The sequence below is a fragment of the Plecotus auritus genome (genome assembly GCF_963455305.1).
Source record: "Plecotus auritus genome assembly, chromosome: 1".
In the NCBI taxonomy this organism is placed as follows: Eukaryota; Metazoa; Chordata; class Mammalia; order Chiroptera; family Vespertilionidae; genus Plecotus; species Plecotus auritus.
In genome coordinates this window covers 92,442,829-92,462,016 of record NC_137770.1, presented here as the reverse complement: position 1 = coordinate 92,462,016, position 19,188 = coordinate 92,442,829, and the positions used below count along the sequence as shown (strand labels likewise).

Below are 19,188 nucleotides of genomic sequence, written 5' to 3'. Positions count from 1 at the left end.
TCCCCTTCTGTTAGCAGCATCAGGGGTTCTAGATTCTTCTGTTGTCCCACAGAAGAATTCTATAACTGTCCCACAGTTACAATTCTATAACTTTTAGAAGTTAATATAGGACAATATCCTCATGTGTTGGGACACTGCACAAAAATTAATAATCATAAAAAAGTGGTAAATTTGAGTACATTAAAATTTAGATACTTTAGCAAAAGACTAGTAAGGAAGAGAAAGGCAAGTCATAGAGAGCAGAAAAGATACCTGCAATACACAAAACTCTCAAGATTCATATTAAAAATATATATTTTTAAACAACACAATAGAAAAATGGGCAAGAGGTTTGACTTGGCACTACACAAAAGAGGAATTAACCAATAAATGTAAGTAAAGGTGTAATCAGGAGATGCAAGTTAAAACCACAACGAGATAGCACTAAACAACAACTCAACAGAAACTCAAGCACATGAACACCAAGAAAATATGTACAAGAATGTTCAGAACAGTGTCATTTGTAATGGAAAAACATTAAAATCAATCCAAATATCCACCTGCCGTGGAATGGATAAGCTGTGCATGCACACAATGGAACTTTCTGCAGGAAAGAATGTGAACAATTCACACCAAATGCAACAACAGACATGGATCTTGAAACACAATACAGAATGAAAGCAGTCAATGTGGAGCAAAATAAAAGCCGTTAATAGAGAGCAGAATACTGTATAATTCTGTCTAATATAAACTTCAAAAAAAAAAAAAAAAACCACAGGCAAAACTATAATGTTTAAGGGCACAGGCTTGGGTGTTAAAACATCAGGATGTGGGTAATTTGTAAGGGTGGAAAAGGTAGAGATGGTGAAGGAAAAGATAGGGGATTCCGGGATCTGGCAGTGCTCTACTTAAGCTGGTTGTTTCTAGTAGTTACATGGGTGTTCACGTGGGGGCAGAGAATTAATTTGTCTTCTGTGCTGTTTTGTATGTAGTATACTTCATAATATCTCCCCTCCCTCCACACACACCCAAAACATCTTCTGGTCATTGGTAAACTTATTTCTTACTGGAGGTGCTTCAAATACACCAAAGTCTAATATATTCTTTGGTTTTAACTGTATAGGATTCTAGAAAGGTATTTTGTGATTTCATGGAGTGTGGTTAGGGGGATTCTTCCCCTATTTAACTGAGAGACACAGATTCAGATAAAGGTAAAAAAAAATAGCTTTATTATTGATAAATAGCTGTATTAGAAGCTATGTGAGCACACTGGGTTACCAAATACCTTACCCCTAAATTGGAGGGACTTGTCCACCAGGGTCTGAGGCAGAGGTGGACAACTTCAGGTTTCCCTGCAGCTCGCCTATGGAAGCTCAGGATTTGGCTGAAATCAAAGAAATGCAGACAGGAAGAAATTTACCCACAAGATGAGTCACTCCTCCTTTCCTGGAACAGAGTGAGTTGAGGAGCTTGCCTTTCCCTTCTGGATAGTGAAGTGGAAAGTCTCTACACTCTATGGAAATGTGATGAGAAATAAATATTACCCCTAACAACAGGCAGATTAGCTTTGCTTAATAGTCTGCCTTTGAAGTCAGCTCCCAGAAGCTTAGAAAAGGCTGCCATGGGCAAAATTTTAGAATAAGCTTCATTCTTGCCATTATAGCAACCTGTCCTCCCTTCACTTCTGAACTCTCATACATTCATTGTTCCAGTGGCTTTCCTGTAAGCATCTGCAGAGACTGGTAGATGATGGAGGAGAGAGAATGGATGATTACTCATGTGAATCTTCACTAAGTCATGCATTTATGAGTAAAGACTATCTTTCCCATTCTCCATCAGATTACTAAGTTATGGCTCACAACTTAAGAGCTTCTGAAGCTTATTTAAATCATTCTTTTTGTAGGTAAAGTTTAGTTTGGTTCAAACACTTGCTTTTTTTTTTTTTTTAAGAAGTGCTCTGTTTTGGCCTCCCCTGCAAAAAACAATAAAAGCACATGTAAATGTCTACAACTTAAAGTGATTACTTCCTTCTTGGAGTGATGAATGATGATTGCTGTATGTCCACAAATACTCCTCCTATTCATGATTTTAATTAGCTTGGATAATTTGTTCCAGGACATTCAGTTCAGACACAGCAGCACATGTTTGTTTTTTAATTAAAATTTTATTTTTATTTTGAAATAATTTTAGATTCACATCTATATATATATATATATATATATATATATATATATATATATATATATATATAAAGCCAGCGACGGGAATGCTGTAACAACCGTAATAACCAGTCTCTATGACGCCCTCTGCGGCCAGTGAACTGGCCCAATCCGGGGGTGGGGCTGGCTGGTCAACCTCCCATGGTCCCTCACCCAGGCCACTGGTCCCCGATCAGCTCCCCTCCACCCCATTAAGGGGCAGGGCCACCACCCACAGCCCTCCCCACCCCCAATCGGCCCCTCACTCCAATCAGGGGTGGGGCCCGCTGGCCAATCACCCACAGCCCCTCCTCCCAGCCAGCCTGGCCCTGATCAGGCCCCAGCCTGTCGATCTGCCGATTGGGGCCGGGCTGGCTGGACCCCACCCATGCACAAATTCATGCACTGGGCCTCTAGTCTGGTTATAAAAATTAATGCTGATAGATTCCACTGTGCCCTTTACCCAATTTCCTCCAAAATGGTGACATCCTGAAAAACTGTATCACGACCAAGATGCTGACATCAATACAGTCACGACATAGGACCTTTCCCACATCACAAGGATTGCTTGTGTTGCCCTTTTATAGACACACACAACCTCCCCCCACTTCTGTAACCCCTGGAAACCACTAATTAGTTCTCCATTTCTATAATTTTGTCATTTCAAGAATATTATATAAATGGAATCATATGATACATAACCTTTGGGATTAGCTTTTTTGTTCAGTATAATTCTCTGGAATTTATCCAGGTTGTAGCATGTATCCACTAGTTTGTTCTTTTTTAAACATATGTATTTTTTAATTGATTTCTGAGAGGTGGGGAGGGAGAGAAAGATAGAAACATCAATGATGAGAGGGAATCATTGATCAGCTGCTTCCTGCACGCCCCCACTGGGGATTGAGCCTGCAACTTGGGCATGTGCCCTGACTGGAAATCAAACCATGACCTCCTCAACCACTGAGCCACACCAGCCAGGTAGAGTTTGTTCTTTTTTATTGAGTAGTATTCCATGGTATGGATAAACCACAGTTTGTTTAATCATTCACCCACTGAAAAGCTCTGCGATGGTCTGGCTATTACAAATAAAGCTGCTATAAACAACCATGTACAGTCTTTTATATGAACATAAGTGTGTCAAACATGTTTATAATAGCAAGTAACTCTTTGCGTAATTTTCTGGCTGCTTAACTACATACCAAAGGACGAGAAGGCATTTGCCAAATGTCATAGACTACTTCCTTATAACCGAGGATTAACTAATGACTCATCAGTACTTGCTACTTGAACCTGGGAAGCCCCTGACTCTCTCTCTCTAAGCCTCAACTAGACAAGATACATGTTTTTCAAAGTGTATTTTTTGAAAAATGAATTCCAAGAAAATGAACTCCTTCTAAAAGGTGGATGTGGGAATAGGGAGTTTCATGGTCAAGTGAGTTTGAGGAAATGCTGCATACTATATTCCTCTTTTGAAATAAACAAATGCACCTTTTTGTATAAAAGGAGGGATCCAGTAATAAGTGCCCAAGTATAAATCTCAGATCCATGCTTTCCTAAAATAGTAAGCCTTGGGAAGACACTTAACTTTCCTATACCTCAGTTCCCTCATCTGTAAAATGGAGATAGCAACATTACCCACCCTCATATGAAAGGAAGATTAACATAAAGACACAAGAAAACACTTGATACATGTTAATTCTTATTGCTATTATTGCCATCATATGATTCATCAAAATCATTTGGATCTTGTTAAAACTACACATGTCCAGGGGCTGGGAGGAGGGGGATGGGAACATCTGTAATACTAGCAACAATAAAATAAAAATTTTTAAAAATCCACATGTTCAGGCCCTATCCCTGGAGATTCAGATTCATTAAGTCTAGGGTAGGGTCAGGTCCAGATGAAGTAGAGGTTTAATCTACATTAAGAATATGTTCAATAGAGTATTAGAGGCAGGATTCAAACCCATACCAAATGTCTGATGGAGGGTGTCACACTTGTGTCCTTATACAAATTTAGCAAATCCTTTAAAAAGAGTGCAGTTCTCTCCTGAAGTGAAGGTTGGACTTGTAATATAAACTCATGATTCTTCAAGGGGTAGCTCAATAAAATAAAATGCAGTTCTGTGCAGTTGGTTCACATCAACTTTCAAAACAATTCCTAAATGTAATATTTAGCACTGGTATGCAAAAACTTTATTTGTGAGTCATTGTTTGGCAAATCAAACCTGAAGATAAGACATTATTTCCTCAGAAATATAAGGTTGCTATTATTTCTGTGATTGCTATTATTTCTGTAGGTATTACCATTACACTGCTGTTCCCAAAGATCTCCTTCTTGTCATGCAGCAGGTAAGTTCAGGACAAGTGGGAGTCACTGCAGAGGTGGTGGCAATCTTCTGACCACTTCTGCAGCAATCCTCAGGTAAGCTTTGGCCTGGAAAAGAACAGACAGTGTGTTCTATACTTCTCTCCAGCACACATCAACTGACTCATGAACTGCTTACCATCATTATCCTTTGAATTTAATAGTACAGTGGCCGGAAAACTCATTAGTCAACAGAGCGGCAAACCACGCTCTCGAGCCACGGTTTGCTGACCACTGTAAAAGTAAAAAGGCTGAGCGGAAGAAATTCAGGAGAGAGGAGATACACTGTAGGTGGGACAGGGAAAATAATTTTAGATTACTTGGAGGCAACTACTTGGAAGATGACTTTCTGAAAAAAAAATATTTAGTACCAGCAATTACTGTTTTTAAAACTCTAATTCCTGTGTCAACAAACGAGCAACGTAGTCTAGTTGCAGAAAAATTATGCCTCCCTCTTCTGACAAATTAATATACTGAGTTAGATTCTTGCCAACAATTCTGTGGCATAAGAGTTGTTAGTCATTTAAAGAGGACTATTACTTACCACCTTACAGTGTGTCTACGGAAAGCATTTCTTTATTCTCTCTGAGAATGGCATCTAGTACCAGCACAAGCACCTGGGGCTCCTCCACCTGGGGAGTTTTGGGGACCATGGGATCACTGCCATGCTCTTCATCTCTGGCACTCCTAGTGAAACACTCTGAGCAGCCCCCAGGCCACCGAGTGGGCCACCAACTAACCCAGTGCCCACAGTCCAGTTTGAACAATGGTCATGGCATCTGTATTTTAAGGGTTTTAAATAATTGCAATGTAAATTTTATTTCTTATTTCTTCCATTTTATCTATAAAAGTAACTGCAGGATACAATAGGAAGGCTTTCTAAAATTATTAGTTTATACATGTATATACTTAGACTAGAGGCCTGGTGCACAAAATTTGTGCACGGGGGTGAGGTGTAGGGGTGGTGGTGGTGTGTGTGTCCTTCAGCCCAGACTGCACCCTCTCCAATCTGGGACCCCTCTCACAACTTAGGACTGCTGGCTCCCAACCGCTTGCCTGCCTGCCTGCCTGATTGCCCCTAACCACTTCTGCCTGCCAGCCTGATCACCCCCTAACCACTCCCCTGCCAGCCTGATTGATGCCTAACTGCTCCCCTGCTGGCCAAATTGCCCCTAACTGCCCTCCCCTGCCAGCCTGATCACCCCTAACTGCCCTCCCCTGCCGGCCTGGTTGCCCTTAACTGTCCTCCCCTGCAGGCATGGTCACCCCCAACTGCCCTCCCCTTCTGGCCCGGTCACCCCTAACTGCCCTCCCTTGCCAGCCTGGTCACCCCTAACTTCCCTCCCTTGCTGATCTGGTCACCGCCAACTGCCCTCACCTGCAGGCCTGGTTCCCCCACAACTGCCCTCCCCTGCTGGCCTGGTCGCCCCCAACTGCCTCCCCTGCTGGCCTGATTGCCCACAACTGTCCTCCCCTGCCGGCCATCTTGTGGTGGCCATATTGTGTCCACATGGGGGTGGCCATCTTTGACCACATGGAGGTGGCCATCTTATGTGTTGGAGTGATGGTCAATTTGCATATTACCTCTTTATTATATAGGATTTGAGTATATGCTACTGCTACTCCAACTACTATGATTAATAGTAGCTAAAATTTAAGTACTTAACATTTGCCCAGTATTATTTCATTTATCCTTACAGCTACCCTAAGGGGCAAACTCTGTTATTATCCCCAATTTATAGACGAGGAAACCAAAACTCAGAAAGGTGAAGACTTTATAGGAAGTATGAGATGAGCTGTCCAACTACCTGACCTGCCCGGTATGAGAACTGTTTGAGACCTGTTGACCTTGGCTTAATGTAATGCTTTAAGTGTTTCTCATATATCGTCATTTAAAAAAAACTATGCTTGAACCCTAGCATCTGAGTTATGCTTTATTTTACCAGGAAAATGTTAATATTTCATTTGAGACCATTTTAAAAAAAAAAGTAGCTCTCAAAGCATGAATAAGGACTTAATTTTTTTTTTACTGAGTGTCTACTATACCAAATACTTCACATAAGTAATCCCACTTATGTAAAATAAGCATCATGGGCTTAACTTGGATTGAAACTCTGGAAGTTATGATCACAGAGTCAGTAGGCTGGGAAATATTCAAATCTGGGTCCACCTGATTCCAAAGCCCAGCTCCTTCTACTACATCGCATATGAAACAGTAAATCAAGATACAAGCAATTATAATTGTAATTCTTTGTCTAAGAATGTTTTAGTTACTGCTATAGTTAACAAAAATAATAGCATTTATTTATTTATTTATTTATTTATTTATTTATTTATTTAGATATTATGAATGTGTCCTTATTCACCCATTGTCCCCCCAACCCCTCAGTCCTGCCCTCACCCTCACCCTCACTTCCCTGGTGTCTGTGTCCATTGATTATGCTTATATGCATGCATACAAGTCCTTTGGTTGATCTCTCCCCTTTACCCCCACCCTTCCCTACCTTCCCTCTCAGGTTTGAGCATCAGATCGATGCTTCTCTGCCTCTAGATCTGTTTTTGTTCATCAGTTTATGTTGTTCATTATATTCCACAAGTGAGTGAGATCATGTGATATTTATCTTTCTCTGACTGGCTTATTTCACTTAGCCTAATGCTCTCCAGCTCCATACATGCTGTTGCAAATGGAAGGAGTTCCTTCCTTCTTACAGCAGCATAGTATCCCATTGTGTAGATGTACCATAGTTTTCTAATCCACTCAGCTGCTGATGGGCACTTAGGCTGTTTCCAAATCTTAGCTATGGTGAATTGTGCTACTATGAACATAGGAGTGCATATATCCTTTCTGATTGGTGTTTCTAGTTTCTTAGGATATATTCCTAGAAGTGGGATTCCTGGGTCAAATGGGAGTTCCATTTTTAGTTTTTTTGAGGAAACTCCATACTGTTCTCCACAGTGGCTGCACCAGTCTGCATTCCTACCAGCAGTGCATGAGGGTTCCTTTTTCTCTGCATCCTTGCCAGCACTTGTCATTTGTTGATTTGTTGATGATAGCCATTCTGACAGGTGTGAGATGGTACCTCATTGTCGTTTTGATTTGCATTTCTCGGATGATTAGTGACTTTGAGCAGGTTCTCATATGTCTCTTGGCCTTCCTTATGTCTTCTTTTGAAAAGTATCTATTTAGGTCCCTTGCCCATTTTTTGATTGGGTTGTTTGTCTTCCCTTTGTAAAGTTGTATGAATTCCCTGTATATGTTGGAGATTAAACCCTTATTGGAGATATCGTTGGCAAGTATGTTCTCCCATGCAATGGGCTTTATTGTTGTTCTATTGATGGTTTCTTTTGCTGTGCAGAAGCTTTTTATTTTGATGTAGTCCCATTTGTTTATTTTCTCTTTAATTTTCATTGCCCTAGGAGCTGTGTCAGTGAAGATATTGCTTCGGCATATATCTGAGATTTTGCCGCCTGTGGATTCCTCTAATATTTTTATGTTTTCCCGTCTTACATTTAAGTCCTTTGTCCATTTTGAGTTTATTTTTGTGTATGGTGTAAGTTGGTGGTCTAGTTTCATTTTTTTTCATGTGTCTGATCAAATTTCCCAGAACCATTTATTGAAGAGACTGTCTTGACTCCATTGTATGTTCTTGCCCCCCCTCTTTGTCAAATATTGAGCATAGTGGTTTGGGTCAATTTCTGGGTTCTCTATTCTATTCCATTGGTCTATATGTCTGTTCTTGTGCCAGTACCAGGCAGTTTTGAGAACAGTGGCTTTGTAATATATCTTGATATCTGGTATTGAGATCCCTCCTACTTAGTTCTTCTTTCTCAGGATCATTGCAGTTATTCGGGATATATATATTTTTTATTCTAGATGAATTTTTGGAGAGTTCTTTCTAGATCTGTGAAATATGCTGTTGGTATTTTAATGGGGAGTGCATTGAATCTAAAGATTGCTTTGGATAGTATGAACATTTTAATGATGTTGATTCTACCAATCCATGAACAAGGTATGTTCTTTCACTGTTTATGTCTTCCTCTATCTCTTTTTTCAACATTCTGTAGTTTTCTGAGTAGAGGCCTTTTACCTCCTTAATTAAGTTTATTCCTAGGTATTTTAATTTTTTTTGTGCAATGATAAATGGGATTGTTTTTTAAATCTCTCTTTCAGTAATTTCACTGGTGTATAAAAATGCCATAGATTTCTTGGCATTAATTTTGTATCCTGCTACATTGCCAAATTCATTTATTAAGTCTAATAATTTTTTAATGGAGTCTTTAGGATTTTCTATGTACAGTATCATGTCATCTGCGAATAATGACAAGTTCACTTCTTCTTTTCCAATTTAGATGCCTTTTATTTCTTCTTCTTGTCTGATCACTTTGCTAGCACTTCCAGTACTATGTTGAACAGAAGTGGTGAAAGCAAGCATCCCTGTCTTATTTTTGTTCTTAAGGGAAATGGTTTTAGTTTTTGCCCATTGGGTATGATGTTGGCTATAGGTTTATCATATAAGGCTTTTATTATGTTGAATTATGATCCTTCTATTCCCACTTTGCTGAGCTTTTTTATCAGAAAAGGGTGTTGGACTTTGTCAAATGCCTTTTATGCATCAATTGATATGGTTATGTGATTTTTGTCTCTCAGTTTGTTTATGTGATGTATCACATTTGAATTGTGGATATTGGACCAGCCTTGCATCTCTGGAATAAATCCCACTTGGTCATGGTGTATGATCTTTCTAATGTAATGCTGGATCCAGTTTGCTAGAATTTTGTTGAGAATTTTAACATCTATATTCATCAGGGATATTGGCTTGTAATTCTCTTTCTTTGTGGTGACTTTATCTGGTTTTGGGGTTAGAGTAATGGTGGCTTCATAGAAAGAGCTTGGAAGTGTGCCTTCCTCTTGAATTTTTTGGAATAGTCTGAGGATTGGTTTTAGTTCTTCTTTGAATGTTCGGTAAAACTCCCCTGTGAAGCCATCTGGTCCAGGGCTTTTGTTTGCTGGAAGCTTTTGGATTACTGTTTCAATTTCATCAGTAGTTATTGGCCTATTCAGATTTTTTGCTTCTTCCTGATTGAGTTTTGGAAGCTTGTATTTTTCTAGGAATGTGTCCATTTCATTGAGATTGTCCAGTTTGTTGGAGTAGAGTTGTTCATAGTATTATTATTATTTTTTTTTTACAATCCTTTGTATATCATTGGGGTCAGTTGTTACTTCACCTCTTTCATTTCTGATTTTGATTATTTGGGTCCTCTCTCTCTGTTTCTTGCTGAGCCTGGCTAGAGGTTCATCAATCTTGTTTATCCTTTCAAAAAATTAGCTCTTGGTTTCATTGATCTTTTTTTTTTTTTTTTTTTTGGTCTCTATGTCGTTTATTTCTGCTCTGATCTTTACTATTTCCTTCCTTCTGGATACTTTGGGCTTTTCTTGTTGCTCTGTTTCAAATTCTTTAAGTTGCAAGGTTAGATAATTTATTACCAGTTTTTCTAGTTTTTTTGAGGTAGGCCTGTAGAGCTATGAACTTCTCTCTCAGGACTGCTTTCATTGTGTCCCATAGATTTTGGATTGTTGTGTTTTCATTGTCATTTGTTTCCAGGATGCTTTTTATATCTTCTTTGATCTCTTTGGTAACCCAATTATGTTTAACAGCATGCTATTTAGCCTCCAAGTGTTTGATTTTTTTTTCATTGTTTTTGTTGTAGTTGATTTCTAGTTTTCTGCCATTGTGATCTGAGAAGATGCTTGTTATGATTTCAAGCCTCTTGAATTTGAAGAGACTTTGCCTGTGTCCTAATATGTGGTCTATCTTTGAAAATGTCCTGTGTGCTCTGGAAAAGAATGTATATTCTGTAGCTTTGGAGTGAAATATTCTGAAGATGTCAATTAAGTCCATCTGATCTAGTGAGTCATTTAGGATTGATGTTTCTTTGCTGATTTTTTGTTTAGAGGATTTATCCAGTGGTGTCAGTGGGGTATTAAAGTTCCCTAATGTGACTGTATTGCTATCAACCTCTCCCTTGATATCTTCCAGAAGTTGTTTTATGTTTTTGGGTGCTCCTGTATTGGGTGCATATATGTTTACCAGAGTTATATCTTCTTGTTGAATTGCTCCCTTTAGTATTATGTAGTGGCCTTCCTTATCTCTTGTTAGGGCTTTTACTTTGAGGTCTATTTTGTCAGATATGAGTATCGCAACCCCAGCTTTTTTCTCATTTCCATTTGCCCGAAAAATTTTTTTCCATCCCTTCACTCTCAGTCCGTGTGAATCCTTTGTTCTGAGGTGGGTCTCTTGCAGACAGCAAATATATGGGTCATGTTTTCTTATCCATTCAGCTACCCTATGTCTTTTGATTGGAGCATTTAATCCATTTATGTTTAATGTTATTATTGATAAGTACTTGTTTGTCATCATTTTTATTCTTAATGTTTGTGTTTCTTCTGGCCTGTTTCTTCTTTTTACAGCAGTCCCTTTAGCATTTCTTGCACTGCTTGCTTGGTGGTAATAAACTCTCTTAGCCCTTTTTTGTCTTTGAAGCTCCTGATTCCAACTTTAATTTTGAATGATAGCCTTGCTGGGTATAGTATTCTTGGATTCAGTCCCTTGCTTTGAATCACTTTGTATATTTCATTCCATTCCCTTCTGGCCTGGTGTGTTTCTGTTGTGAAATCAGTTGATATTCTAATAGTAGATCCCTTGTAGGTAACTTTCTGTCTCTCTCTGGCAGCCTTTAAAATTCTTACTTTGTCGCTGGTGTTTGCCAATTTAATTATGATGTGTCGGGAGGGAATAATGGCGGCGGAATAGACAGACGTGTTCCGAGCCTTGTCCCGGAGCAGAAAGAAAGAACAGCTGAGGGTCGCGCAAGGAGTGTTTGTTGGCTGGTTGGGAGACAGCTGAATTCCAGAAGGAGGTGGGGGACTGCTGAACGGGGTTCCCCTGACCTGGCAGCACGAACTGCGGCTGGGTCCCCTCCCGGAGCTGCGGGCTTGGACGCGGAGTCTGCACCATCTTGATCCGGAAAGTGGAGCTTATCTGAAGCCTGAGAATCCACAACGGCGGCACCCCAGGAACAGCTGCGAGCCCCAGAACAACGCTCCCCAACTGGCGCAAGCACACGGGTTCAGAGAAGCTCTACACTCCACCACGGAAAGGTCAGATTTCGCCTGGGATAAGGAGAGAGAGAACTACATAACCAGACACCCAGAGAAGAGAGACCATGGGGAGACAAAGAAGCAGCCCGCATATGAAAGAAAAGCAGGCATCACCAGAAAAGGAAGTAAACGAAATGGAGGCAAGCAACCTTCCAGAAAAAGAATTCAGAGAAATGGTCATAAGGTGGCTGAAAAGAATGGAAGACAAATTCGACAATATGAGCAAGAACCAAGAGGAAATGAAGAAGAACCAAGAAGAAATGAAAAATGACATCGCTGCTGTAAAGAACTCAATAGAAAGCATCAAGAGTAGACTAGAAGAAGCAGAGGACCGCATCAGTGAGCTAGAAGACAAGATGGAAAAAAATACCCAAGAAAAGCAACTTCTAGAAAAAAAAATTAAAAGGCAGGAGGAGAGTCTAAGGGAACTTTGGGACAACACGAAACAAAACAACATCCGCATAATAGGGGTTCCAGAAGGAAAGGAAGCTGAGCAAGGAATAGAAAACCTCTTTGAAGAAATAATGACAGAAAATTTCCCAGATATAGGGAAGAAAAAACCCACACAAATCCAAGAAGCTCACAGAGTCCCAAGCAAAATGAACCCCAAAAGACCGACGCCAAGGCACATTATAATTAAATTGGCAAACACCAACGACAAAGTAAGAATCTTAAAAGCAGCAAGAGAGAGACAGAAAGTTACATACAAAGGAACCCCCATCAGACTAGCAACTGATTTCTCAACAGAAACTCATCAGGCCAGAAGGGAATGGAATGAAATATACAAAGTCATGCAAAGGAAGGGGCTGAATCCAAGAATACTGTACCCAGCAAGGCTGTCAATCAAAATTGAAGGTGAAATCAGGAGCTTCACAGACAAAAAAGGACTAAGGGAATTTATTACCACCAAACCAGCAATGCAAGAAATGCTAAAGGGTCTACTGTAAAAAAAAAAAAAAGAAAGAAAGAAAGAAAGAAACAGGAAGCGAAGAAGTAACACAGGGGTAAAGAATAGGAATGGCGACAAATAAGTACCTATCAATAATAACTTTAAATGTAAATGGATTAAATGCCCCAATCAAAAGACATAGGGTAACAGATTGGATAAGAAAACACGACCCATATATCTGCTGTCTACAAGAAACCCACCTCAGAAAAAAAGACGCACACAGACTGAGGGTGAAGGGATGGAAAAAGGTTTTCCAGGCAAATGGAACTGAAAAAAAAGCTGGGGTAGCAATACTTATTTCTGACAAATTAGATCTCAAACTGAAGGACATAACAAGAGATAAGGAAGGCCATTTCATAATACTAAAGGGAGCAATCCAACAAGAAGAAATAACTCTGGTAAACATATATGCACCCAATACAGGAGCACCCAAATACATAAAAAAACTCCTGGAAGATATCAAGGGAGACATTGACAGCAATACAATCATAGTAGGAGACTTTAATACCCCACTATCACCATTGGACAAATCCTCTAAACAAAACATCAGCAAAGAAACATCAATCCTAAATGACTCACTAGACCAGATGGAATTAATTGACATCTTCAGAACATTTCACCCCAAAGCCACAGAATATACATTCTTCTCAAGCGCACATGGGTCATTTTCAAAGATAGACCATATGTTGGGACATAGGCAAAGTCTCTTCAAATTCAAGAAGATAGAAATCATATCAAGCATCTTCTCAGACCACAGTGGCATAAAACTGGAAATCAACTACAATAAAAACAACCCAAAGAAATCAAACACATGGAGACTAAACAGCATGCTATTAAACCATGACTGGGTTACCAGAGAGATCAAAGAAGAAATAAAAAACATCATGACAACAAATGACAATGAAAACACTACAATCCAAAATCTATGGGACACAGCGAAAGCAGTCTTGAGAGGGAAGTTCATAGCTCTACAAGCCTACTGCAAAAAACAAGAAACAGGGGTAATAAATTACCTAACCCAACAACTCAAAGAGTTAGAAAAAGAGCAACAAGAAAAGCTCAGTGTAAAAAGAAGGAAGGAAATAATAAAGATCAGAGCACAGATAAACGACATAGAGACCAAAGAAACAATACAAAAGATCAACAAAACCAAGAGCTGGTTCTTTGAAAGGATAAACAAGATTGATGAACCTCTAGCCAGGCTCACCAAGAAGCAAAGGGAGAGGACCCAAATAAACAAGATCAGAAATGAAAGAGGTGAAATAACAACAGATCCCGCCGAAATACAAAGGATTGTTAAAAAATACTACGAACAACTCTATTCCAACAAACTGGACAACCTGGAGGAAATGGACATATTCCTAGAAAAATATAACCTTCCAAAACTCAATCAGGAAGAATCTAAACAGCTCAACATGCCAGTAACTATGGAAGAAATTGAAGCAGTCATCAAAGAGCTTCCGGCAAACAAAAGCCCGGGGCCAGACGGCTTCACTGGAGAGTTCTACCAAACATTCAAGGAAGAACTAAAACCTATCCTCCTCAGACTATTCCAAAAAATTCAAGAGGAAGGAACACTTCCAAGCTCCTTCTATGAAGCCAGCATCACCCTAATACCAAAACCAGATAAAGACAACACAATGAAAGAGAATTACAGGCCAATATCCCTCATGAATGTAGATGCCAAAATCCTCAACAAAATTCTAGCAAATAGGATCCAGCAGTACATCAGAAAGATCATACACCATGACCAAGTAGGGTTTATCCCAGGAATGCAAGGATGGTTCAATATCCGCAAATCAATAAATGTGATACATCACATAAACAAATTGAGAGATAAAAATCACATAGTCATATCAATTGATGCAGAAAAAGCATTTGACAAAATCCAACACCCTTTCTTGATAAAAACTCTCAACAAGGTGGGAATAGAAGGATCATACCTCAACATCATAAAAGCTATATATGATAAACCCACAGCTAACATCATACTCAATGGGCAAAAACTAAAACCATTTCCCCTAAGAACAGGAACAAGACAGGGATGCCCACTCTCACCACTCCTGTTTGACATAGTACTGGAAGTATTAGCCACTGCAATTAGACAAGAAGAAGAAATAAAAGGCATCCAAATTGGAAAAGAAGAAGTAAAGCTGTCCTTATTTGCAGATGACATGATATTGTACATAAAAAACCCGAAAGACTCCATCAAAAAACTAACAGACTTAATAAATGAATTCGGCAATGTAGCAGGATACAAAATTAACACCAAGAAATCTATGGCATTTCTATACACCAACAATGAACTTACAGAAAGAGAGACTAAAAAAGCAATCCCATTTTCCATCACACCAAAAAAATTAAGATACTTAGGAATAAACCTAACCAAGGAGGTAAAAGACCTATATGCGGAAAACTACAGGACACTGAAAAAAGAGATAGAGGAAGATATAAACAGATGGAAGAACATACCATGTTCATGGATTGGTAGAATCAACATCATTAAAATGTCCATACTACCCAAAGCAATCTATAGATTCAATGCACTCCCCATTAAAATACCAACGGCGTATTTCACAGACCTAGAAAGAACTCTCCAAAAATTCATCTGGAATAAAAAAAGACCCCGAATAGCCACAGCAATCCTGAGAAAGAAGAATAAAGTAGGAGGGATCTCAATACCAGATTTCAAGCTGTATTACAAAGCCACTGTCATCAAAACAGCCTGGTACTGGCACAAGAACAGACATATAGATCAATGGAACAGAATAGAGAATCCAGATATCGACCCAAACCAATATGCGCATTTAATATTTGACAAAGGAGGCATGAACATACAATGGAGTCAAGACAGTCTCTTTAATAAATGGTGTTGGGAAAATTGGACAGATACATGCAAAAAAATGAAACTAGATCACCAACTTACACCATACACAAAAATAAACTCAAAATGGGTACAGGACTTAAATATAAGACGGGAAACCATAAAAATACTAGAGGAATCCACAGGCAGCAAAATCTCAGACATATGCCAAAAGAACTTTTTCAGTGATACTGCCCCTAGGGCAATGGAAGCCAAACAGAAAATAAACAAATGGGACTACATCAAAATAAAAAGCTTTTGCACAGCAAAAGAAACCATCAACAAAACAACAAGAAACCCCACTGTATGGGAGAACATATTTGCAAATGGTATCACTGATAAAGGTTTAATTTCCAACATCTACAGGCAGCTTATACAACTTAATAAAAGGAAGATAAATGATCCAATAAAAAAATGGGCAACGGACCTAAATAGAAGCTTTTCGAAAGAAGACAGAAGGAAGGCCAAGAGACACATGAAAACATGCTCAAAGTCACTAATTATCCGAGAGATGCAAATCAAAACAACAATACGATACCATCTCACACCTGTCAGAATGGCTATCATCAACAAATCAACAAACGACAAGTGTTGGCAAGGATGTGGAGAAAAAGGAACCCTCGTGCACTGCTGGTGGGAATGCAGACTGGTGCAGCCACTGTGGAGAACAGTATGGAGTTTCCTCAAAAAACTGAAAATGGAACTCCCATTTGACCCAGTAATCCCACTCCTAGGAATATATCCTAAGAAACCAGAAACACCAATCACAAAGGATATATGCACCCCTATGTTCATAGCAGCACAATTTACAATAGCTAAGATTTGGAAACAGCCTAGGTGCCCATCAGCAGATGACTGGATCAGAAAACTATGGTACATCTACACAATGGAATACTATGCTGCCGTAAAAAAGAAGGAATTACTACCATTTGTAGGCACTTGGATGGAATTAGAGAACATTATGCTAAGTGAAATAAGCCAGTCAATGAAAGAAAAATACCACATGATCCCACTCATTTGGGGATAATGAAAAACATTATAAACTGATGAACAAAAAGATAGTTACAGAGGCAGTAAAGCATCAAACAGACTGTCAAATTACAGTGGTAAGGTTAGGGAGAGGTGGGGGAAATAAGAGATCAACTGAAGGACTTATATGCATGTATATAAGAGTAACCAATGGATGCAAAACATTGGGGGGTGAGGGCATTTATGGGAGTGGGGTGGGGGGCAATGGTAAGATATGTACACAGATAATACCTTAATAAAAATTTGAAAAAAAAAAATAATTATGATGTGTCTTGGTCGGTCTTTTGGGGTTCATCTTGTTTGGGACTCTATATGCTTCTTAGACTTGCGTAGTTTTTTTCTTGCCAATATCAGGGAAGTTTTGTCATTATTTCTTCAAACAGGTTTTCTATTCCATGCTTCTCTTCCTCTCCTTCTGGTACCCCTATTATGCAAATGTTGTTTATTTTTGTGTTGTCCCAAAGCTCCCTTAGGCTCTCCTCTGCTTTTTAAATTTTCTTTCCAGTTGCTGCTGTGTTTGTGTGTTTTTTCCTACCTTGTTTTCTAATTCGCTGATGTGGTCCTCAGCCTCTTCTAGTATACTGTTTAAGCCTTCCATTAAGTTCTTGATTGCAGCTATGTCGTTCTTCATTTCCTCTTGGTTCCTTTTCATGTTGGTGACATTCTCATTCAGCTCCTTATAATTCTCATTGAGTTGTGTGTATTTGTCATCCAGCTGTTTGAGCATCCTTATAACCATTACTCTGAATTCTTTCTCTGATGTGTTACTTGCTTCAATTTTATTTAACTATTTAACTCCCTTTCTGGTGATTCCTCTTTTTCTTTCCTTTGGGGATTGCTTTCTTGTCTTCCCATGTTTTGCTGTAATGTTTTAATTGTAGATCCGATTGCTTTGCTACACAGGTTCTTTTTGGGGGTGGTGCTACTGGTGTGGTCTCTTAGGTCTCCTGGGCTTGGTAATCTAGTATAGTTCCCTACTTGAGCTATTTGGGTTCTCTTGATGTTGGACTGTGAGCTGGAAAGGTGCAATTGTGGTGTATAGAAGTCAGCAGCCATGGAGCGGGGTGTCCCAATTTTTGCTGTCTTGCGCCCTTGGTTGAAATTGCCTGTGCCCAGAAGGGACTCACAGTGGCACCCAGGAGCCGTCTGTCGGGGCAGTGGGACTCAGGAGGCCTATGCCCTGGAAAGGCATGACTGTGGTGTCCAGAGTTCTGTAGCTGTGGGGTGGGCAGACTCAGCTTTTGCTGCTACCCCCATGGTTGGATAAACACACCCCAGTGGCGGCTCACAGGGGCACCCATGGTGTGTTTGTGCCCAGTGGGGACTCACAGTGGTGCCCAAGAGCTGCCTGTGGAGCGGTGGGCTTGGGAGGCCTGTGCACTGGAAAAGCGCACGACTGTAGTGTCCAGAGTTCTGCAGCTGTGGGGTGGGAAGACTCAGTTTTTTGTTGCTGCACCCATGGTTGGAGATGCGTGCGCTCCCAGTGGTGGCTCACAGGGGCACCCATGGTGTGTTTGCCAGTGCGGTGCACTGAGGCTCTCTGAAAGTTCCTGGCACTGAAACCGCTCAATCGAGGTGTCTGTGGGCAGGTATCCAGGATGAGTGAATTCAGAATTTCTACTGCTGAGAGAATGCATCCCTATTTGTCCAAGATCACACCCAGCGGGGGCTCAGAGCGGCTCCCAAGTGCACCCTGTGGATCAATGGGCTCAGGGGGCCTGTGCACTGGAAATACGCAACGGTGACTGTGGCAGTGCGTTTGCTGGCGCGGAGCTCTGACACACTCTGAGGGGTCCTGGTGCTGAAGTTGCGCAGCTGGGGTGTCTGTGGGCAATTATTCAGGAAGAAGGGATTCAGAATTTCTACTGCGGAGCAGAACACCCTTGTCTGTAAAAAATCACACCCAACGGGGGCTCACAGTGGCGTCCAAGAGCTGCCGGTGGAGTGGTCTGCCCAGGAGGCCTGTGTGCTGGAAACGCGCAACTGTGGTGTCCGGAGGTCTGCCACTGGGGAGGGGGAAGTCGCACTTACTGCTGCGGGAGCGGTGCACCTTTGGAGGTGTAGGTCCCAGGGTCCGTGGGTCTACGGGTGGGGCAGCAGGATTTTGGCTGGAGTGGCTGCCAGGTCGTGGGCAGTGTCCAAGGCCAGTCTGGGTGGTGGTGCTGATGAGTTCCTAGAAGAGGCCGCTCTCCCCTTCAAGATGGCGTGGACTCCATGCCCGAGCCCCGCAGCCCAGGGAGTGCCCGCAGTGGTGGTAGGTGCTCCCTGTCCAAGAGAGCCTGGTCTGCCAGCCCATGCTGCTCCTGCTGGATTTAACTGTCCCTCACTCACACACACCACACACTCTCCTTTCATCCCCTCACTCACTCACATCCTCTCCCTCACCTCCGTCCTGCCAGCCGCCATCTTTTTTTTCTCAATAGCTTTTATTTAAAAACTAGAGGCCTGATGCACAAAATTCGTGCATGGGGCGGGGGTGTTCCTCAGCCTGGCCTGCACCCTCTCCAATCTGGGACCCCTCGGGGGATGTCCAACTGAGGGATCAGGCTTAAACCCACAGTTGTATATCCCTCTTATAATCCAGGACCACTGGCTCCTAACTGCTCACCTGCCTGCCTCCCTGATCACCCCTAACCACTCTGC

General features: G+C 40.8%; 1 protein-coding gene across 4 annotated transcripts in view; it reads right to left on the bottom strand.

The window, feature by feature from the left end:
- Positions 1–1,187: 1,187 nt before the first annotated feature.
- The window catches only part of NUBPL (NUBP iron-sulfur cluster assembly factor, mitochondrial), a 285,767-nt gene continuing 267,766 nt past the window's right edge, over positions 1,188–19,188 (bottom strand). For 2 of the 4 annotated variants that reach the window (XM_080686397.1, XM_080686400.1), the window contains one exon: positions 3,157–4,614. In XM_080686397.1, coding sequence (XP_080542523.1) covers positions 4,552–4,614 — 63 coding nt within the window. In that variant the 3' untranslated portion in view covers positions 3,157–4,551. Of the gene's footprint in view, positions 1,364–3,156; positions 4,615–19,188 lie in introns of those variants that run through there. The other 2 variants (XR_013961537.1, XM_080686398.1) reach the window with 2 other exon arrangements.